General features: G+C 50.4%; 1 protein-coding gene across 1 annotated transcript in view; it reads right to left on the reverse strand.

Moving 5' to 3' along the window:
• The window catches only part of otud5a (OTU deubiquitinase 5a), a 149,210-nt gene that overhangs the window by 119,422 nt on the left and 4,441 nt on the right, over nucleotides 1-25,347 (reverse strand). The window contains exons 2-5 of the mRNA XM_072489026.1: nucleotides 20,268-20,332; nucleotides 19,987-20,161; nucleotides 16,616-16,764; nucleotides 15,843-16,028 (exon numbers count right to left, since the gene is read on the reverse strand). Of these exons, the coding sequence (XP_072345127.1) occupies nucleotides 15,843-16,028; nucleotides 16,616-16,764; nucleotides 19,987-20,161; nucleotides 20,268-20,332 (575 nt within the window). The remainder of the gene's footprint in view (nucleotides 1-15,842; nucleotides 16,029-16,615; nucleotides 16,765-19,986; nucleotides 20,162-20,267; nucleotides 20,333-25,347) is intronic.

Here is a 25,347-nt window from a genome sequence, read left to right on the forward strand (position 1 = left end):
ACACAGCGACTCTGCACAGTTATGCAGTGAACAATCCTTACCCTGAATACACAGCGACTCTGCACAGTTACACAGTGAATAACCCTCACCCTGAATACACAGCGACTCTGCAGTTGCACAGTGAACAATCCTCACCCTGAATACACAACGACTCTGCACAGTTACATAGTGAACAATCCTCACCCTGAATACACAGTGACTCTGCACAGTTACAGTGAACAATCCTCACCCGGAATACACAGCGACTCTGCACAGTTACACAGTGAACAATCCTTACCCTGAATACACAGCGACTCTGCACAGTTACACAGTGAATAACCCTCACCCTGAATACACAGCGACTCTGCAGTTACACAGTGAACAATCCTCACCCTGAATACACAACGACTCTGCACAGTTACATAGTGAACAATCCTCACCCTGAATACACAGCGACTCTGCAGTTACACAGTGAACAATCCTGACCCTGAATACACAGCGACTCTGCACAGTTACAGAGTGAACAATCCTCACCCTGAATACACAGCGACTCTGCAGTTACACAGTGAACAATCCTCACCCTGAATACACAGCGACTCTGCAGTTACACAGTGAACAATCCTTACCCTGAATACACAGCGACTCTGCACAGTTACACAGTGAACAATCCTTACCCTGAATACACAGCGATTCTGCAGTTACACAGTGAACAATCCTCACCCTGAATACACAGCGACTCTGCACAGTTACACAGTGAACAATCCTTACCCTGAATACACAGCGACTCTGCACAGTTACACAGTGAACAATCCTCACCCTGAATACACAGCGACTCTGCAGTTACACAGTGAACAATCCTCACCCTGAATACACAGCGACTCTCCACATTTACACAGTGAACTATCCTTACCCTGAATACACAGCGACTCTGCAGTTACACAGTGAACCATCCTCACCCTGAATACACAGCGACTCTGCAGTTACACAGTGAACCATCCTCACCCTGAATACACAGCGACTCTGCAGTTACAGTGAACAATCCTCACCCTGAATACACAGCGATGCTGCACAGTTACACAGTGAACAATCCTCACCCTGAATACACAGCGACTCTGCACAGTTACACAGTGAACAATCCTCACCCTGAATACACAGCGACTCTGCAGTTACACAGTGAACAATCCTCACCCGGAATACACAGCGACTCTGCAGTTACACAGTGAACAATCCTCACCCTGAATACACAGCGACTCTGCACAGTTACACAGTGAACAATCCTCACCCTGAATACACAGCGACTCTGCAGTTACACAGTGAGCAATCCTCACCCTGAATACACAGCGATGCTGCACAGTTACACAGTGAGCAATCCTCACCCTGAATACACAGCGACTCTGCAGTTACAGTGAACAATCCTCACCCTGAATACACAGCGACTCTGCAGTTACACAGTGAGCAATCCTCACCCTGAATACACAGCGATGCTGCACAGTTACACAGTGAGCAATCCTTACCCTGAATACACAGCGACTCTGCAGTTACAGTGAACAATCCTTACCCGGAATACACAGCGACTCTGCACAGTTACACAGTGAACAATCCTCACCCTGAATACACAGCGACTCTGCAGTTTCACAGTGAACAATCCTCACCCTGAATACACAGCGACTCTGCACAGTTACACAGTGAACAATCCTCACCCTGAATACACAGCGACTCTCCACATTTACACAGTGAACAATCCTCACCCTGAATACACAGCGACTCTGCAGTTACACAGTGAACAATCCTCACCCTGAATACACAGCGACTCTGCAGTTACACAGTGAACAATCCTCACCCTGAATACACAGCGACTCTGCACAGTTACACAGTGAACAATCCTCACCCTGAATACACAGCGACTCTGCAGTTACACAGTGAACAATCCTTACCCAGAATACCAGACTACACAGCGATTCTGCACAGTTACACAGTGAACCATCCTTACCCACACTACACATAGACTCTGCACAGTTACACAGTGAACCATCCTTACCCTGAATACACAGCGACTCTGCAGTTATGCAGTGAACAATCCTTACCCTGAATACACAGCGGCTCTGCAGTTATACGGTGAACCATCCTCACCCTGAATACACAGCGACTCTGCACAGTTATGCAGTGAACAATCCTTACCCTGAATACACAGCGACTCTGCACAGTTACAAAGTGAATAACCCTCACCCTGAATACACAGCGACTCTGCAGTTACACAGTGAACAATCCTCACGCTGAATACACAACGACTCTGCACAGTTACATAGTGAACAATCCTCACCCTGAATACACAGCGACTCTGCAGTTACACAGTGAACAATCCTTACCCTGAATACACAGCGACTCTGCACAGTTACACAGTAAACAATCCTCACCCTGAATACACAGCGACTCTGCAGTTACACCGTGAACAATCCTCACCCTGAATACACAGCGACTCTGCACAGTTACACAGTGAACAATCCTTACCCTGAATACACAGTGACTCTGCACAGTTACAGTGAACAATCCTCACCCGGAATACACAGCGACTCTGCAGTTACACAGTGAACAATCCTCACCCTGAATACACAGCGACTCTGCAGTTACACAGTGAACAATCCTCACCCTGAATACACAGCGACTCTGCACAGTTACACAGTGAACAATCCTCACCCTGAATACACAGCGACTCTGCAGTTACACAGTGAACAATCCTTACCCAGAATACCAGACTACACAGCGATTCTGCACAGTTACACAGTGAACCATCCTTACCCACACTACACATAGACTCTGCACAGTTACACAGTGAACCATCCTTACCCTGAATACACAGCGACTCTGCAGTTATGCAGTGAACAATCCTTACCCTGAATACACAGCGGCTCTGCAGTTATACGGTGAACCATCCTCACCCTGAATACACAGCGACTCTGCACAGTTATGCAGTGAACAATCCTTACCCTGAATACACAGCGACTCTGCACAGTTACAAAGTGAATAACCCTCACCCTGAATACACAGCGACTCTGCAGTTACACAGTGAACAATCCTCACGCTGAATACACAACGACTCTGCACAGTTACATAGTGAACAATCCTCACCCTGAATACACAGCGACTCTGCAGTTACACAGTGAACAATCCTTACCCTGAATACACAGCGACTCTGCACAGTTACACAGTAAACAATCCTCACCCTGAATACACAGCGACTCTGCAGTTACACCGTGAACAATCCTCACCCTGAATACACAGCGACTCTGCACAGTTACACAGTGAACAATCCTTACCCTGAATACACAGTGACTCTGCACAGTTACAGTGAACAATCCTCACCCGGAATACACAGCGACTCTGCAGAGTTACACAGTGAACAATCCTTACCCTGAATACACAGCGACTCTGCACAGTTACACAGTGAATAACCCTCACCCTGAATACACAGCGGCACTGCAGTTACAGTGAACAATCCTCACCCTGAATACACAGCAACTCTGCAGTTACACAGTGAACAATCCTCACCCTGAATACACAGCGACTCTGCAGTTACACAGTGAACAATCCTTACCCTGAATACACAGCGACTCTGCACAGTTACACAGTGAACAATCCTTACCCTGAATACACAGTGACTCTGCACAGTTACACAGTGAACAATCCTCACCCTGAATACACAGCGACTCTCCACATTTACACAGTGAACAATCCTTACCCTGAATACACAGCGACTCTGCAGTTACACAGTGAACCATCCTCACCCTGAATACACAGCGACTCTGCACAGTTACAGTGAACAATTCTCACCCTGAATACACAGCGACTCTGCAGTTACACAGTGAACCATCCTCACCCTGAATACACAGCGACTCTGCACAGTTACAGTGAACAATCCTCACCCTGAATACACAGCGATGCTGCACAGTTACACAGTGACACAGTGAACAATCCTCACCCTGAATACACAGCGACTCTGCACAGTTACACAGTGAACAATCCTCACCCTGAATACACAGCGACTCTGCAGTTACACAGTGAACAATCCTCACCCTGAATACACAGCGACTCGGCAGTTACACAGTGAACAATCCTCACCCTGAATACACAGCGACTCTGCACAGTTACACAGTGAACAATCCTCACCCTGAATACACAGCGACTCTGCAGTTACACAGTGAGCAATCCTCACCCTGAATACACAGCGATGCTGCACAGTTACACAGTGAGCAATCCTCACCCTGAATACACAGCGACTCTGCAGTTACAGTGAACAATCCTCACCCTGAATACACAGCGACTCTGCAGTTACACAGTGAGCAATCCTCACCCTGAATACACAGCGATGCTGCACAGTTACACAGTGAGCAATCCTCACCCTGAATACACAACGACTCTGCAGTTACAGTGAACAATCCTCACTCTGAATCCACAGCGACTCTGCAGTTACACAGTGAACCAACCTCACCCTGAATACACAGCGACTCTGCAGTTACACAGTGAACAATCCTTACCCTGAATACACAGCGACTCTGCAGTTACAGTGAACAATCCTCACCCTGAATACACAGCGACTCTGCAGTTACACAGTGAACAATCCTCACCCTGAATACACAGCGACTCTGCACGGTTACACAGTGAACAATCCTTACCCTGAATACACAGTGACTCTGCACAGTTACACAGTGAACAATCCTCACCCTGAATACACAGCGACTCTCCACATTTACACAGTGAACAATCCTTACCCTGAATACACAGCGACTCTGCAGTTACACAGTGAACCATCCTCACCCTGAATACACAGCGACTCTGCACAGTTACAGTGAACAATCCTCACCCTGAATACACAGCGACTCTGCAGTTACACAGTGAACCATCCTCACCCTGAATACACAGCGACTCTGCAGTTACAGTGAACAATCCTCACCCTGAATACACAGCGATGCTGCACAGTTACACAGTGAACAATCCTCACCCTGAATACACAGCGACTCTGCACAGTTACACAGTGAACAATCCTCACCCTGAATACACAGCGACTCTGCAGTTACACAGTGAGCAATCCTCACCCTGAATACACAGCGATGCTGCACAGTTACACAGTGAGCAATCCTCACCCTGAATACACAGCGACTCTGCAGTTACAGTGAACAATCCTCACCCTGAATACACAGCGACTCTGCAGTTACACAGTGAGCAATCCTCACCCTGAATACACAGCGATGCTGCACAGTTACACAGTGAGCAATCCTCACCCTGAATACACAGCGACTCTGCAGTTACAGTGAACAATCCTCACCCTGAATACACAGCGACTCTGCAGTTACACAGTGAGCAATCCTCACCCTGAATACACAGCGATGCTGCACAGTTACACAGTGAGCAATCCTTACCCTGAATACACAGCGACTCTGCAGTTACACAGTGAACAATCCTTACCCGGAATACACAGCGACTCTGCACAGTTACACAGTGAACAATCCTCACCCTGAATACACAGCGACTCTGCAGTTACACAGTGAACAATCCTCACCCTGAATACACAGCGACTCTGCACAGTTACACAGTGAACAATCCTTACCCTGAATACACAGTGACTCTGCACAGTTACACAGTGAACAATCCTTACCCTGAATGCACAGTTACACAGTGAACAATCCTTACCCTGAATACACAGCGACTCTGCAGTTACACAGTGAACCATCCTCACCCTGAATACACAGCGACTCTGCACAGTTACAGTGAACAATCCTCACCCTGAATACACAGCGACTCTGCAGTTACACAGTGAACCATCCTCACCCTGAATACACAGCGACTCTGCACAGTTACAGTGAACAATCCTCACCCTGAATACACAGCGATGCTGCACAGTTACACAGTGAACAATCCTCACCCTGAATACACAGCGACTCTGCAGTTACACAGTGAACAATCCTCACCCTGAATACACAGCGACTCTGCAGTTACACAGTGAACAATCCTCACCCTGAATACACAGCGACTCTGCAGTTACAGTGAACAATCCTCACCCTGAATACACAGCGACTCTGCACAGTTACACAGTGAACAATCCTTACCCTGAATACACAGCGACTCTGCACTGTTACACAGTGAACAATCCTTACCCTGAATACACAGCGACTCTGCACAGTTACACAGTGAATCCTCCTCACCCTGAATACACAGCGATTCTGCACAGTTACAGAGTGAACAATCCTCACCCTGAATACACAGCGATTCTGCAGTTACACAGTGAACAATCCTTACCCAGAATACCAGACTACACAGCGATTCTGCACAGTTACACAGTGAACCATCCTTACCCAGACTACACATAGACTCTGCACAGTTACACAGTGAACCATCCTTACCCTGAATACACAGCGACTCTGCACAGTTATGCAGTGAACAATCCTTACCCTGAATACACAGCGACATCTGCAGTTATGCAGTGAACTATCCTTACCCTGAATACACAGCGGCTCTGCAGTTATGCGGTGAACCATCCTCACCCTGAATACACAGCGACTCTGCACAGTTATGCAGTGAACAATCCTTACCCTGAATACACAGCGACTCTGCACAGTTACACAATGAATCCTCCTCACCCTGAATACACAGCGACTCTGCAGTTATGCAGTGAACCATCCTCACCCTGAATACACAGCGACTCTGCAGTTAGTGAACAATCCTTACCCGGAATACACAGTGACTCTGCACTGTTACACAGTGAACAATCCTTACCCTGAATACACAGCGACTCTGCACTGTTACACAGTGAACAATCCTTACCCTGAATACACAGCGACTCTGCACAGTTACACAGTGAATCCTCCTCACCCTGAATACACAGCGACTCTGCACAGTTACAGAGTGAACAATCCTCACCCTGAATACACAGCGACTCTGCAGTTACACAGTGAACAATCCTTACCCAGAATACCAGACTACACAGCGATTCTGCACAGTTACACAGTGAACCATCCTTACCCAGACTACACATAGACTCTGCACAGTTATGCAGTGAACAATCCTTACCCTGAATACACAGCGACATCTGCAGTTATGCAGTGAACTATCCTTACCCTGAATACACAGCGGCTCTGCAGTTATGCGGTGAACCATCCTCACCCTGAATACACAGCGACTCTGCACAGTTATGCAGTGAACAATCCTTACCCTGAATACACAGCGACTCTGCACAGTTACACAGTGAATAACCCTCACCCTGAATACACAGCGACTCTGCAGCTGCACAGTGAACAATCCTCACCCTGAATACACAACGACTCTGCACAGTTACATAGTGAACAATCCTCACCCTGAATACACAGCGACTCTGCAGTTACACAGTGAACAATCCTTACCCTGAATACACAGCGACTCTGCACAGTTACACAGTGAACAATCCTCACCCTGAATACACAGCGACTCTGCAGTTACACCGTGAACAATCCTCACCCTGAATACACAGCGACTCTGCAGTTATGCAGTGAACTATCCTTACCCTGAATACACAGCGGCTCTGCAGTTATGCGGTGAACCATCCTCACCCTGAATACACAGCGACTCTGCACAGTTATGCAGTGAACAATCCTTACCCTGAATACACAGCGACTCTGCACAGTTACACAATGAATCCTCCTCACCCTGAATACACAGCGACTCTGCAGTTATGCAGTGAACCATCCTCACCCTGAATACACAGCGACTCTGCAGTTAGTGAACAATCCTTACCCGGAATACACAGTGACTCTGCACTGTTACACAGTGAACAATCCTTACCCTGAATACACAGCGACTCTGCACTGTTACACAGTGAACAATCCTTACCCTGAATACACAGCGACTCTGCACAGTTACACAGTGAATCCTCCTCACCCTGAATACACAGCGACTCTGCACAGTTACAGAGTGAACAATCCTCACCCTGAATACACAGCGACTCTGCAGTTACACAGTGAACAATCCTTACCCAGAATACCAGACTACACAGCGATTCTGCACAGTTACACAGTGAACCATCCTTACCCAGACTACACATAGACTCTGCACAGTTATGCAGTGAACAATCCTTACCCTGAATACACAGCGACATCTGCAGTTATGCAGTGAACTATCCTTACCCTGAATACACAGCGGCTCTGCAGTTATGCGGTGAACCATCCTCACCCTGAATACACAGCGACTCTGCACAGTTATGCAGTGAACAATCCTTACCCTGAATACACAGCGACTCTGCACAGTTACACAGTGAATAACCCTCACCCTGAATACACAGCGACTCTGCAGTTGCACAGTGAACAATCCTCACCCTGAATACACAACGACTCTGCACAGTTACATAGTGAACAATCCTCACCCTGAATACACAGCGACTCTGCAGTTACACAGTGAACAATCCTTACCCTGAATACACAGCGACTCTGCACAGTTACACAGTGAACAATCCTCACCCTGAATACACAGCGACTCTGCAGTTACACCGTGAACAATCCTCACCCTGAATACACAGCGACTCTGCACAGTTACACAGTGAACAATCCTTACCCTGAATACACAGTGACTCTGCACAGTTACACCGTGAACAATCCTCACCCTGAATACACAGCGACTCTGCACAGTTACACCGTGAACAATCCTCACCCTGAATACACAGCGACTCTGCACAGTTACACAGTGAACAATCCTCACCCGGAATACACAGCGACTCTGCACAGTTACACAGTGAACAATCCTTACCCTGAATACACAGCGACTCTGCACAGTTACACAGTGAATAACCCTCACCCTGAATACACAGCGACTCTGCAGTTACACAGTGAACAATCCTCACCCTGAATACACAACGACTCTGCACAGTTACATAGTGAACAATCCTCACCCTGAATACACAGCGACTCTGCAGTTACACAGTGAACAATCCTGACCCTGAATACACAGCGACTCTGCACAGTTACAGAGTGAACAATCCTCACCCTGAATACACAGCGACTCTGCAGTTACACAGTGAACAATCCTCACCCTGAATACACAGCGACTCTGCAGTTACACAGTGAACAATCCTTACCCTGAATACACAGCGACTCTGCACAGTTACAGTGAACAATCCTCACCCTGAATACACAGCGATTCTGCAGTTACACAGTGAACAATCCTCACCCTGAATACACAGCGACTCTGCACAGTTACACAGTGAACAATCCTTACCCTGAATACACAGCGACTCTGCACAGTTACACAGTGAACAATCCTCACCCTGAATACACAGCGACTCTGCAGTTACACAGTGAACAATCCTCACCCTGAATACACAGCGACTCTGCACAGTTACACAGTGAACAATCCTTACCCTGAATACACAGTGACTCTGCACAGTTACACAGTGAACAATCCTCACCCTGAATAAACAGCGACTCTCCACATTTACACAGTGAACAATCCTTACCCTGAATACACAGCGACTCTGCAGTTACACAGTGAACCATCCTCACCCTGAATACACAGCGACTCTCCACATTTACACAGTGAACTATCCTTACCCTGAATACACAGCGACTCTGCAGTTACACAGTGAACCATCCTCACCCTGAATACACAGCGACTCTGCACAGTTACAGTGAACAATCCTCACCCTGAATACACAGCGACTCTGCAGTTACACAGTGAACCATCCTCACCCTGAATACACAGCGACTCTGCAGTTACAGTGAACAATCCTCACCCTGAATACACAGCGACTCTGCACAGTTACACAGTGAACAATCCTCACCCTGAATACACAGCGACTCTGCAGTTACACAGTGAACAATCCTCACCCTGAATACACAGCGACTCTGCACAGTTACACAGTGAACAATCCTCACCCTGAATACACAGCGACTCTGCAGTTACACAGTGAGCAATCCTCACCCTGAATACACAGCGATGCTGCACAGTTACACAGTGAGCAATCCTCACCCTGAATACACAGCGGCTCTGCAGTTACAGTGAACAATCCTCACCCTGAATACACAGCGACTCTGCAGTTACACAGTGAGCAATCCTCACCCTGAATACACAGCGATGCTGCACAGTTACACAGTGAGCAATCCTTACCCTGAATACACAGCGACTCTGCAGTTACAGTGAACAATCCTTACCCGGAATACACAGCGACTTTGCACAGTTACACAGTGAACAATCCTCACCCTGAATACACAGCGACTCTGCAGTTTCACAGTGAACAATCCTCACCCTGAATACACAGCGACTCTGCACAGTTACACAGTGAACAATCCTCACCCTGAATACACAGCGACTCTCCACATTTACACAGTGAACAATCCTCACCCTGAATACACAGCGACTCTGCAGTTACACAGTGAACAATCCTCACCCTGAATACACAGCGACTCTGCAGTTACACAGTGAACAATCCTCACCCTGAATACACAGCGACTCTGCACAGTTACACAGTGAACAATCCTCACCCTGAATACACAGCGACTCTGCAGTTACACAGTGAACAATCCTTACCCAGAATACCAGACTACACAGCGATTCTGCACAGTTACACAGTGAACCATCCTTACCCACACTACACATAGACTCTGCACAGTTACACAGTGAACCATCCTTACCCTGAATACACAGCGACTCTGCAGTTATGCAGTGAACAATCCTTACCCTGAATACACAGCGGCTCTGCAGTTATACGGTGAACCATCCTCACCCTGAATACACAGCGACTCTGCACAGTTATGCAGTGAACAATCCTTACCCTGAATACACAGCGACTCTGCACAGTTACAAAGTGAATAACCCTCACCCTGAATACACAGCGACTCTGCAGTTACACAGTGAACAATCCTCACGCTGAATACACAACGACTCTGCACAGTTACATAGTGAACAATCCTCACGCTGAATACACAACGACTCTGCACAGTTACATAGTGAACAATCCTGAATACACAGCGACTCTGCAGTTACACAGTGAACAATCCTTACCCTGAATACACAGCGACTCTGCACACTTACACAGTAAACAATCCTCACCCTGAATACACAGCGACTCTGCAGTTACACCGTGAACAATCCTCACCCTGAATACACAGCGACTCTGCACAGTTACACAGTGAACAATCCTTACCCTGAATACACAGTGACTCTGCACAGTTACAGTGAACAATCCTCACCCGGAATACACAGCGACTCTGCAGAGTTACACAGTGAACAATCCTTACCCTGAATACACAGCGACTCTGCACAGTTACACAGTGAATAACCCTCACCCTGAATACACAGCGGCACTGCAGTTACAGTGAACAATCCTCACCCTGAATACACAGCAACTCTGCAGTTACACAGTGAACAATCCTCACCCTGAATACACAGCGACTCTGCAGTTACACAGTGAACAATCCTTACCCTGAATACACAGCGACTCTGCACAGTTACACAGTGAACAATCCTCACCCTGAATACACAGCGACTCTGCAGTTACACAGTGAACAATCCTCACCCTGAATACACAGCGACTCTGCACAGTTACACAGTGAACAATCCTTACCCTGAATACACAGTGACTCTGCACAGTTACACAGTGAACAATCCTCACCCTGAATACACAGCGACTCTCCACATTTACACAGTGAACAATCCTTACCCTGAATACACAGCGACTCTGCAGTTACACAGTGAACCATCCTCACCCTGAATACACAGCGACTCTGCACAGTTACAGTGAACAATTCTCACCCTGAATACACAGCGACTCTGCAGTTACACAGTGAACCATCCTCACCCTGAATACACAGCGACTCTGCACAGTTACAGTGAACAATCCTCACCCTGAATACACAGCGATGCTGCACAGTTACACAGTGACACAGTGAACAATCCTCACCCTGAATACACAGCGACTCTGCACAGTTACACAGTGAACAATCCTCACCCTGAATACACAGCGACTCTGCAGTTACACAGTGAACAATCCTCACCCTGAATACACAGCGACTCTGCAGTTACACAGTGAGCAATCCTCACCCTGAATACACAACGACTCTGCAGTTACAGTGAACAATCCTCACTCTGAATCCACAGCGACTCTGCAGTTACACAGTGAACCAACCTCACCCTGAATACACAGCGACTCTGCAGTTACACAGTGAACAATCCTTACCCTGAATACACAGCGACTCTGCAGTTACAGTGAACCATCCTCACCCTGAATACACAGCGACTCTGCAGTTACACAGTGAACAATCCTCACCCTGAATACACAGCGACTCTGCACAGTTACACAGTGAACAATCCTTACCCTGAATACACAGTGACTCTGCACAGTTACACAGTGAACAATCCTCACCCTGAATACACAGCGACTCTCCACATTTACACAGTGAACAATCCTTACCCTGAATACACAGCGACTCTGCAGTTACACAGTGAACCATCCTCACCCTGAATACACAGCGACTCTGCACAGTTACAGTGAACAATCCTCACCCTGAATACACAGCGACTCTGCAGTTACACAGTGAACCATCCTCACCCTGAATACACAGCGACTCTGCAGTTACAGTGAACAATCCTCACCCTGAATACACAGCGACTCTGCACAGTTACACAGTGAACAATCCTCACCCTGAATACACAGCGACTCTGCAGTTACACAGTGAGCAATCCTCACCCTGAATACACAGCGATGCTGCACAGTTACACAGTGAGCAATCCTCACCCTGAATACACAGCGACTCTGCAGTTACAGTGAACAATCCTCACCCTGAATACACAGCGACTCTGCAGTTACACAGTGAGCAATCCTCACCCTGAATACACAGCGATGCTGCACAGTTACACAGTGAGCAATCCTCACCCTGAATACACAGCGACTCTGCAGTTACAGTGAACAATCCTCACCCTGAATACACAGCGACTCTGCAGTTACACAGTGAGCAATCCTCACCCTGAATACACAGCGATGCTGCACAGTTACACAGTGAGCAATCCTTACCCTGAATACACAGCGACTCTGCAGTTACACAGTGAACAATCCTTACCCGGAATACACAGCGACTCTGCACAGTTACACAGTGAACAATCCTCACCCTGAATACACAGCGACTCTGCAGTTACACAGTGAACAATCCTCACCCTGAATACACAGCGACTCTGCACAGTTACACAGTGAACAATCCTTACCCTGAATACACAGTGACTCTGCACAGTTACACAGTGAACAATCCTTACCCTGAATACACAGTGACTCTGCACAGTTACACAGTGAACAATCCTTACCCTGAATACACAGCGACTCTGCAGTTACACAGTGAACCATCCTCACCCTGAATACACAGCGACTCTGCACAGTTACAGTGAACAATCCTCACCCTGAATACACAGCGACTCTGCAGTTACACAGTGAACCATCCTCACCCTGAATACACAGCGACTCTGCACAGTTACAGTGAACAATCCTCACCCTGAATACACAGCGACTCTGCAGTTACACAGTGAACCATCCTCACCCTGAATACACAGCGACTCTGCACAGTTACAGTGAACAATCCTCACCCTGAATACACAGCGATGCTGCACAGTTACACAGTGAATCCTCCTCACCCTGAATACACAGCGATGCTGCACAGTTACACAGTGAACAATCCTCACCCTGAATACACAGCGACTCTGCAGTTACACAGTGAACAATCCTCACCCTGAATACACAGCGACTCTGCAGTTACACAGTGAACAATCCTCACCCTGAATACACAGCGACTCTGCAGTTACAGTGAACAATCCTCACCCTGAATACACAGCGACTCTGCAGTTACACAGTGAGCAATCCTCACCCGGAATACACAGCGATGCTGCACAGTTACACAGTGAGCAATCCTCACCCTGAATACACAGCAACTCTGCAGTTACAGTGAACAATCCTCACCCTGAATACACAGCGACTCTGCAGTTACACAGTGAGCAATCCTCACCCTGAATACACAGCGATGCTGCACAGTTACACAGTGAGCAATCCTTACCCTGAATACACAGCGACTCTGCAGTTACAGTGAACAATCCTCACCCTGAATCCACAGCGACTCTGCAGTTACAGTGAACAATCCTCACCCTGAATCCACAGCGACTCTGCAGTTACACAGTGAACAATCCTCACCCTGAATCCACAGCGACTCTGCAGTTACAGTGAACAATCCTCACCCTGAATACACGGCGACTCTGCAGTTACACAGTGAACCATCCTTACCCTGAATACACAGCGACTCTGCACAGTTACAGTGAACAATCCTCACCCTGAATGCACAGCGACTCTGCAGTTACACAGTGAACAATCCTCACCCTGAATCCACAGCGACTCTGCAGTTACACAGTGAACAATCCTTACCCTGAATACACAGCGACTCTGCACAGTTACACAGTGAACAATCCTCACCCTGAATCCACAGCGACTCTGCAGTTACACAGTGAACAATCCTCACCCTGAATACACAGCGACTCTGCAGTTACACAGTGAACAATCCTTACCCTGAATACACAGCGACTCTGCACAGTTACACAGTGAACAATCCTCACCCTGAATCCACAGCGACTCTGCAGTTACACAGTGAACAATCCTCACCCTGAATACACAGCGACTCTGCACAGTTACACAGTGAACAATCCTCACCCTGAATACACAGCGACACGGCAGTTACACAGTGAACAATCCTCACCCTGAATACACAACGACTCTGCAGTTACACAGTGAACAATCCTCACCCTGAATACACAGCGACTCTGCAGTTACACAGTTAACAATCCTCACCCTGAATCCACAGCGACTCTGCAGTTACACAGTGAACAATCCTCACCCTGAATACACAGCGACTCTGCACAGTTACACAGTGAACAATCCTCACCCTGAATACACAGCGACACGTCAGTTACACAGTGAACAATCCTCACCCTGAATACACAACGACTCTGCAGTTACACAGTGAACAATCCTTACCCTGAATACACAGCGACTCTGCACAGTTACACAGTGAACAATCCTCACCCTGAATCCACAGCGACTCTGCAGTTACACAGTGAACAATCCTCACCCTGAATACACAGCGACTCTGCACAGTTACACAGTGAACAATCCTCACCCTGAATACACAGCGACACGGCAGTTACACAGTGAACAATCCTCACCCTGAATACACAGCGACTCTGCAGTTACACAGTGAACAATCCTCACCCTGAATACACAGCGACTCTGCAGTTACACAGTGAACAATCCTTACCCAGAATACACAGCAACTCTGCAGTTACACAGTGAACAAAACTCACCCTTAATACACAGCGACACGGCAGTTACACAGTGAGCAATCCTCACCCTGAATACACAGCGATGCTGCACAGTTACACAGTGAGCAATCCTTACCCTGAATACACAGCGCCTCTGCACAGTTACACAGTGAACAATCCTCACCCTGAATACACAGCGACTCTGCAGTTACACAGTGAACAATCCTCACCCTGAATACACAGCGACTCTGCACAGTTACACAGTGAACAATCCTCACCATGCTGAATAAAAGCTAGAAGTTTTTGTTTTATTTTTACTGCACCCAATTCATTATTTACCAATTAAGGGGCAATTTAGCGTGGCCAATCCACCTACCCTGCACATATTTGGGTTGTGGGCGAAACCCACGCAAACACGGGGAGAATGTGCAACTCCTCACGGGCAGTAATCCAGAGCCGGGATTGAACCCGGGGCCTCGGCGCTGTGAGGCAGCAGTGCTAACCACTGCGCCACCGTGATGCCCTCAAAGCTAGAATTTTATAGTGAGCAGGTTCCTCCTCACCTGTCGGGCCTGTTTCTCCTGGTCGCGCAGCCACTGCAAGTACGACTCACGTGCGACCTGCTCCTCGATGGCCTCGTTCGTGGCCTCCCAGTCCGTGGCCCGCTTTTTGTCTTCCAGCATCTGCTGCTCGATCCACGACTCCTCCGAGGTTTTGATGGCGTTCTTCATCAGCGATTGGTCTGCGGACTGCGAGAGGGAGAGGTTAGCACCAAGTTACGCTCAGTGGCCCCAGAAAAGAAGGGAGGGCGTGGGAGATAGAGGAAGACAGCGGTCACAAAGCCAGCCGTCACGCACTGGGGTTGAGCGGGACCTGCCTATTGTTTTTGCACTTACGCTCTAGGTGACCAGAGTATTGCTAAGCTGCAGCAATGAGATTTTATTGGGCAGCGTTAGAAGGGAGGGAGCAGCTTAAACATCTCAGCCGCTGAGTCCTACTCTGCACTCCCAAGAGGTATAACAATAAACTGTGATGCGGTTTGGATACGATTCGGCTAGGCTGACTGAAGCTGGTGAAACGACAGCAAGGGACAGTGGCTCCTTCATTATTTTGCAGCTGAAATAGCTCCCCAAAGGGTTCTAGGAACCCAAGAGGTAGAAAGCATGATGGGCGAGTGGGGCTAACTAGGTGGGTCTTTGACAATCTGTCCTCAGGGCGCAACTGGGGCACTTCTGACGGGTCGCATAACGTGGCGGTAGTGGAGGAATATGCGCGGAGGGGGGGACAACAATGTCCTAATGGGCGAGGGAGGGTGGTGTGCCAGCGCCATACTCACGCCAGGTTTGAAGGCTGGCAGGCCGAGGCCCACCCCGATTGTGGCCTTGTTGGGGTTCACCACGGAGTTGTAGTGGATGTTGCGGTGGTAGCTCACCCTGATGGGCTCGTCCTCCGTCTGGTGAATGCCGTGAAACGTGTTGATTGGTTCTGCCAGTGTGAGAAAGAGGAGCCATGAGGGACGCCGGCGCCAGAATAAACGGGGCCCGCGCGTCTCTCCCGGGGCCTTTCACCGGCGCAGGGCCCCCCTCCCCGTTGCCCACCCTCACCGCTCCACAGTCAACGTAGCACTTCTTTTGCCCCAGAGCACAGTGCCGTCTCCTAAGCAGCATAGAACATTACAGCGCAGTACAGGCCCTTCGGCCCTCGATGTTGCGCCGAACTATGAAACCACTCTAAAGCCCATTTACACTATTCCCTTATTGTCCATATGTCTATCCAATGACCATTTGAATGCCCTTAGTGTTGGCGAGTCCACTACTGTTGCAGGCAGGGCATTCCACGCCCTTACTGCTCTCTGAGTAAAGAACCTACCTTGACATCTGTCCTGTATCTATCTCATCTCAATTTAAAGCTATAGCCCCTCGTGCTAGACATCACCATCCGAGGAAAAAGGCTCTCACTGTCCACCCTATCCAATCCTCTGATCATCTTGTATGCCTCAATTAAACCACCTCTTAACCTTCTTCTCTCTAACGAAAACAGCCTCATGTCCCTCAGCCTTTCCTCATAAGATCTTCCCTCCATACCAGGCAACATTCTGGTAAATCTCCTCTGCACCCTTTCCAATGCTTCCACATCCTAGAATGCGGCGACCAGAATTGCACGCAATACTCCAAATGCGGCCGCACCAGAGTTTTGTACAGCTGCAACATGACCTCATGGCTCCGAAACTCAATCCCTCTACCAATAAAAGCTAACACACCGTACACCTTCTTAACAACCCTCTCAATCTGGGTGGCAACTTTCAGGGATCTATGTACATGGACACCGAGATCTCTCTGCTCATCCACACTGCCAAGAATCTTACCATTAGCCCAGTACTCTGTCTTCCTGTATCGCGATAAAGCGCTTCGATCACCCGCTTTTACTTTTGTCAATATAAAGCTAACACTGATTCAGGGGTGAGCATTGGGCTCCAGGGCATACTCCATCTCCCCATCCACCCTCCTCCCACCATATCTCAAACATGACAGTGGGGTTGGCACCTGCGAGAGCAGACAGGGGCTGCGGTTTCATGCAGTCTCTGGAAAGGCGACTCCTCCGGCAGTGCAGAAAGGGCACAGCATGATCCCGGCACAACCCCAAGGGGATTTGACTGGTTAATCACTTTATTTTAGTGGGACGGCAGGGAGTGATGGACAGGAAGGGTGGTGGGGTAGTGGTCTGAGACACCTATGCAGGAGAGGCAGGGGCGCATGAGGCATGGAAGGAGAAAGAGGGGCGCGAGGGGGTGGCGGGGAGGGGGACGGGAGAGGGAGACGTTGGTCGGGAGAGGGAGAGGGAGACGGGAGAGAGGAGAGGGAGACAGGGAGAGGGAGACGGGAGACGGGGAGAGGGAGACGGGGAGTGAGGGAGATGGGGAGAGGGAGATGGGGAGAGGGAGACGGGGAGAGGGAGACGGGGAGAGGGAGACGGGGAGAGGGAGACGGGGAGAGGGAGACGGGGAGAGGGAGACGGGGAGAGGGAGAAGGGAGAGGGGAGAAGGGAGAGGGAGATGGGAGAGGGACAGGGAGAGGGACAGGGAGAGGGACAGGGAGGGGGACAGACGACAGAGTTGGTTTGGGCAGCACGGTAGCACAAGTGATTAGCACTGTGGCTTCACAGCGCCAGGGTCCCAGGTTCGATTCCCGGCTTGGGTCACTGTCTGTGTGGAGTCGGCACGTGAAATGAAATGAAAATCGCTTATTGTCACAAGTAGGCTTCAAACGAAGTTACTGTGAAAAGCCCCTAGTCGCCACATTCCGGCACCTGTTCGGGGAGGCTGGTACGGGAATTGAACCGTGCTGCTGGCCTGCCTTGGACTGCTTTCAAAGCCAGTGATTTAGCCCTGTGCTAAACAGCCCTGTGTCAGCGTGGGTTTCCTCCGGGTGCTCCGGTTTCCTCCCACAGTCTAAAGACGTGCAGGTTAGGTGGATTGGCCGTGCTAAATTGCCCTTCGTGTCCAAAAAGGTTAGGGGGGGTTATTGGGTTAGGGGGATAGAGTGGAAACGAGGGCTTAAATGGGTCGGTGCAGACTCGATGGGCCGAATGGCCTCCTTCTGCACTGTATGTTCTATGAAAAGGGAGGCCGAGAGGCAGGTGATGAAGGGAAGGGGTAGGGAGTGATAGACAGAGGGAGACAGAGATGGGAATGAGTTAACAACTAGAGCACTGGTGGGGGAGAATGTAATTACAGAATAGGCAATTAGATCATCACCTTTTTTCTGAAAGATGGTTGCTAAACTATGGCGGAAATAATTTATTGATTTTTTCATTTTATAATTTTAGAGTACTCAATTATTTTTTTTACAATTAAGGGGCCATTTAGCGTGGCCAATCCACCTACCCTGCACATCTTTGGGTTGTGGGGGCGAAACCCACGCAAACACGGGGAGAATGTGCAAACTCCACACGGACAGTGGCCCAGGACCGGGATCGAACCTGGGTCCTCAGCGCCGCGAGGCAGCAGTCCCACCGTGCCACCTTTGGCGAGAACTATTTAGAGTTGTTTTGTGTGATTTAGAAGGATGAAGGGGGAACTTAAAGAAACATATAAAATTATGAAGGGAATAGATAGGATAGATGCGGGCAGGTTGTTTCCACTGGCGGGTGAAAGCAGAACTAGGGGGCATAGCCTCAAGATAAGGGGAAGTAGATTTAGGACTGAGTTTAGGAGGAATTTCTTCACCCAAAGGGTTGTGAATCTATGGAATTCCTTGCCCAGTGCAGCAGTTGAGGCTCCTTCATTGAATGTTTTGAAGATAAAGATAGATAGTTTTTTTGAAGAATAAAGGGATTCGGGGATATGGTGTTCGGGCCGGAAAGTGGAGCTGAGTCCACAAAAGATCAGCCATGATCTCATTGAATGGCGGATCAGGCTCGAGGGGCCAGATGGCCTACTCCTGCTCCTAGTTCTTATGTGTGTGTGTGTGGGGGGGGGGGGTGCATGCAAATACGCTAAATATTTAATATACTGCGCATCTGAACAGTAACACAATCTGCCAAGCAGCAAAATATGTCTGCCACACTGGCACACTGGCCAGGGTGCATCATTACAGAGTGATGTTTACATAGCAAGCACGCGTTGCGATTGTTTCCAGTCCCGCAAAGGCTCACTGCGCAAGAGGGGGACCCGGAGACCCCGAGGTGGCGGTTGCGACGATCCCGTACCGAGATTCTCCTCCCCGGCCATGCTGTACTGGTACACCTCGACGGGCCGGTTGTACATCTCCGCCATGGCCTGCATCTCGATGTGGTTGCCGTGGCAGCTGCTCATCCGCTTGCGGTTGATGTAGGTGGTGAAGTCTTCCGTCACGTAGTTGGAGAAGTAGTCAGCGTTCTTCACCTGCAACCAGAGATTCGGATGGAGTGGGGTCAGTCAGGAGGTGGCGGGGTGGGGTGGGGGTGTTGGGGTTGGGAGGTGAAAGTGGGAAGGGACATGGAGCTCTTACCAGGTAATCCATGCAGTGCTTCCTGACCACATCGTGCATGTCTTGATCGCCATAAACCTGGTCAGCTGAACGAGAAAGAGAGAGAGAGAGGAGCATCATAATTCATAGATCGGACAGATACGTCAAGCAGGTTAGCTGCAGACAACACATTGGCTCCTGTGCCTGCACATGCTCACCAATAAACACAGGGGATGGGGAACAGAGGCATTCTGTCACAGCAGGTGACTGACGCTCGCACCCACCCCATCTCCTCCCAAAGGGTGCCCAACCTTACAGCTGGCTTCCAGCAGCCCAGTGGCACCTCCATCGCAGTGCACGAAGCCCAGATGCTCAGCATCAAGGCAGAGAACACAGCATAAAGATGGAAGACACAACTATGCTGACACACTCCCTGGGAACTCCCCCCTTTTAATACTGACACACTCCCCAGGGACCCCCTGTAAATACTGATACACTCCCAGGGACGCCCTGTAAATACTGACACACTCCCCGGGGACACCCTGTAAATACTGACACACTCCCCGGGGACCCCTGTAATGCTGACACTCCCCGGGGACACCCTGTAAATACTGACACACTCCCCGGGGACCCCCTGTAAATACTGACACACTCCCCGGGAACCCCCTGTAAATACTGACACACTCCCCGGGGAGCCCCTGTAAATACTGACACACTCCCCGGGGACACCCTGTAAATACTGACACACTCCCCGGGGACTCCCCTGTAAATACTGACACACCCCCCGATGACCTCCTGTAAATACTGACACTCCCCGGGAACCCCCTGTAAATACAGACACACTCCCCGATGACCTCCTGTAAATACTGACACACTCCCCCCGGGGACCCCCTGTAAATACTGACACACTCCCCGGGAACCCCCTGTAAATACTGACACACTCCCCGGGGACCCCCTGTAAATACTGACACTCCCCGGGGACCCCCTGTAAATACTGACCGACTCCCCGGGGACCCCTGTAAATACTGACACACTCCCCGGGAACCCCCTGTAAATACTGACACACTCCCCAGGGACCCCTGTAAATATTGACACACTCCCTGGGGACCCCCTGTAAATATTGACACACTCCCCGGGACCTCCTGTAAATATTGACACACTCCCCGGGGACCCCTGTAAATACTAACACACTCCCTGGGAACCCCCTGTAAATACTGACACACTCCCTGGGGACCCCCTGTAAATATTGACACACTCCCCCGGACCCCCTGTAAATATTGACACACTCCCCGGGGACCCTTGTAAATACTGACACACTTCCTGGGGACCCCCTGTAAATACTGTCACACTCCCCGGGAACCCCCTGTAAATACTGACACACTCCCCAGGGACCCCTGTAAATACTGACACACTCCCCGGGAACCCCCTGTAAATACTGACACACTCCCCAGGGACCCCTGTAAATACTGACACACTCCCCGGGGACACCCTGTAAATACTGACACACTCCCTGGGGACCCCCTGTAAATATTGACACACTCCCGGGGAAACCCCCCTGTAAATATTGACACACTCCCCGGGACCCCCTGTAAATATTGACACACTCCCCGGGGACCCCTGTAAATACTGACACACTCCCTGGGGACCCCCTGTAAATACTGACACACTCCCCGGGACCCCCTGTAAATACTGACACACTCCCCGGGACCCTCTGTAAATATTGACACACTCCCCGGGGAATCCCTGTAAATACTGACACTCCCCGGGGACCCCCTGTAAATACTGACACTGCCCGGGGACCCCCTGTAAATACTGACACACTCCCCGGGACCCCCTGTAAATACTGACACTCCCCGGGAACCCCCTGTAAATACTGACACACTCCCCCGGGAACCCCCTGTAAATACTGACACACTCCCCGGGGACCCCCTGTAAATACTGACACACTCCCCGGGAGCCCCTGTAAATACTGACACACTCCCCGGGAACCCCCTGTAAATACTGACACACTCCCCGGGACCCTCTGTAAATGTTGACACACTCCTCGGGGAATCCCTGTAAATACTGACACACTCCCCGGGGACTCCCCTGTAAATACTGACACACTCCCCCCCCCCCCCCCCCCCCCCCCAGGGGACCCCGCTGTAAATACCGACACACTCCCCGGAGAACCCCTGTAAATACTGACACACTCCCCGGGACCCCTGTAAATACTGACACACTCCCCGGAGACACCCTGTAAATACTGACACACTCCCCGGGACCCCTGTAAATACTGACACACTCCCCGGGGACCCCTGTAAATACTGACACACTCCCCGGGGACCCCTTTGTAAATACTGACACACTCCCCGGAGACCCCCTGTAAATACTGACAAACTCCCCGGGGACCCCCTGTAAATACTGACACTCCCCGGGGACCCCTGTAAATACTGACACACTCCCCGGGAACCCCCCCTGTAAATACTGACAAACTCCCCGGGGACCCCCTGTAAATACTGACAGACTCCCCGGGGACCCCCTGTAAATACTGATACTCCCTGGGGACCCCCTGTAAATATTGACACACTCCCCGGGACCCCCTGTAAATATTGACACTCCCCGGGGACCCCTGTAAATACTGACACACTCCCTGGGGACCCCCTGTAAATACTGTCACACTCCCCGGGAACCCCCTGTAAATACTGACACACTCCCTGGGGACCCCCTGTAAATACTGACACACTCCCCGGGACCCCCTGTAAATACTGACACTCCCCGGGAACCCCCTGTAAATACAGACACACTCCCCCGGGAACCCCCTGTAAATACTGACACACTCCCCGGGGACCCCCTGTAAATACTGACACACTCCCCGGGACCCCCTGTAAATACTGACACACTCCCCCGGGAACCCCCTGTAAATACTGACACACTCCCCGGGACCCTCTGTAAATGTTGACACACTCCTCGGGAATCCCTGTAAATACTGACACACTCCCCGGGGACCCCCTGTTAATACTGACACTGCCCGGGGACCCCCTGTAAATACTGACACACTCCCCGGGACCCCGTGTAAATACTGACACACTCCCCGGGACCCCGTGTAAATACTGACACACTCCCCGGGACCCCCTGTAAATACTGACACACTCCCCGGGACCCCCTGTAAATACTGACACACTCCCCGGGACCCCCTGTAAATACTGACACACTCCCCAGGACCCCCTGTAAATACTGACACACTCCCCGGGAACCCCCCTGTAAATATTGACAGACTGCCAGGGGCCCCCGTGTAAATATTGACACACTCCCCGGGGCACCCCTGTAAATATTGACACACTCCCCGAGGCACCCCTGTAAATACTGACACACTCTCCGGGAACCCCCCTGTAAATATTGACAGACTGCCAGGGGTTACCCATGTAAAGCCTGGCGCACCCCTCATTGAGCAGGGACCAGGTCACAGATCCTGCTTGGTGAGCCTCTGAACCAACTTCTAAGAATCCATCATCTGCAACCTCGAGTTCCAGAGAAAGAGGAAACCACGGTCAAACGCTCAAGATAAACACACACACACACACCATGCACACACACACACACCATGCACACACACCAGGCGCGCACACACACACCAGGCGCACACCATGCACACACACACCAGGCGCACACCATGCACACACACACACACGCGCACACGCCATGCACACACGTGCACACACCATGCACACACACTGCACACCATGCACACACACCAACCAGGCGTGCACACACACCAGGCGCACACCATGCACACACACACACGCCATGCACACACGTGCACACACTGCACGCCACGCACACGCCATGCACACACGCGCACACGCCATGCACACACGCGCACACGCCATGCACACACACACACACACCATGCACACACACACACGCCATGCACACACACTGCACACCATACGCACACACACCATGCACACACACACACCAAGCACACGCGCACACGCCATGCACACACGCGCACACGCCATGCACACACACACCACGCACATACACACCACATGCACAGACACCACACGCGCACACACACACAACGCACGAGACACCGCACACACACACACACACCATGCAACACACACCACGCACCCCACACACACACTTACACTACTCCCCTCTCCCGCCGCTAGCTGAGGACAGGTGAGTGGTGTGCTGAGAGAGAGGTGGATACGGGGGGAGAACTGGCCGCTGCGGCCAAAATGATTACCAGGTCCTGAGTGCGGAGTAATAAAAGCAAAGCCTTTCGTAAAACTCTGGTGGGCCTTGGCTGGTGTGCGTCCATTTCGGAGCTCCGCACATGATGTTGTGGCCTCTGGAGGGGTGCGCGCGGAGGGACATTCACCCAGAACAGTTCCACAGGTTTGAACGGCACAGTGGCACAGTGTTTCGCACAACTGCCCTCACAGCGCCAAGGAACCGGGTTCGATTCCGGCCTCGGGTGACTGTGTAGAGTTTGCACGTTCTCCCCGTGTCTGCGTGGGTTTCCTTCGGGTGCTCCGCTTTCCTTCCAATGCCCAAAGATGTGCAGGTTAGGTGGGGTTACTGGGATTGAGGTGGAGTGGGGGTGTTATCGAACGAGAACAACTTTCCAATAGCCATTGAAAGAGAGGCTAGGAGAGTCTGACTGTCCATCTCCTCGTTGAGTTTAGCAACCACCCAGCCACAAATAAAGATGGCACTCTGGCGTGGACGGGAGGGCAGTTTCAGATCGCACCTCGCCTCCTGCAGCTTGCCCAGAAAGGTGCGAAGGGGCAGGACTCCCGCATGCAAATGAGGCCAAGTTGCAGCAAGTCACGTGACTTCCCACCAGAGCCGGCTGTTTTTACCAATGTATTTCAAAGAATTTCTGACCACATCCTTGTTTCCCGCATCCCCCCCCCCCCCGCCCACCCACTGTTAACCCCTCGCTGGCCTTTGACACAACGCACTGACATAATGTTGTTTCTGGCACCTTGACCACGCGCAGCCTTACAAACCGGTTTTATAAACACTGGGTTTCTACAAGCTCAATGTAGTAGAAAGCTATGACATACACCTCACGTAAGTCAGACATGGTTTGACCCTGAGACATCTCAGGTGATCTGAGGGACATGCG

Source organism: Scyliorhinus torazame, chromosome 22 (assembly GCF_047496885.1).
Source record: "Scyliorhinus torazame isolate Kashiwa2021f chromosome 22, sScyTor2.1, whole genome shotgun sequence".
Lineage (NCBI taxonomy): Eukaryota > Metazoa > Chordata > Chondrichthyes > Carcharhiniformes > Scyliorhinidae > Scyliorhinus > Scyliorhinus torazame.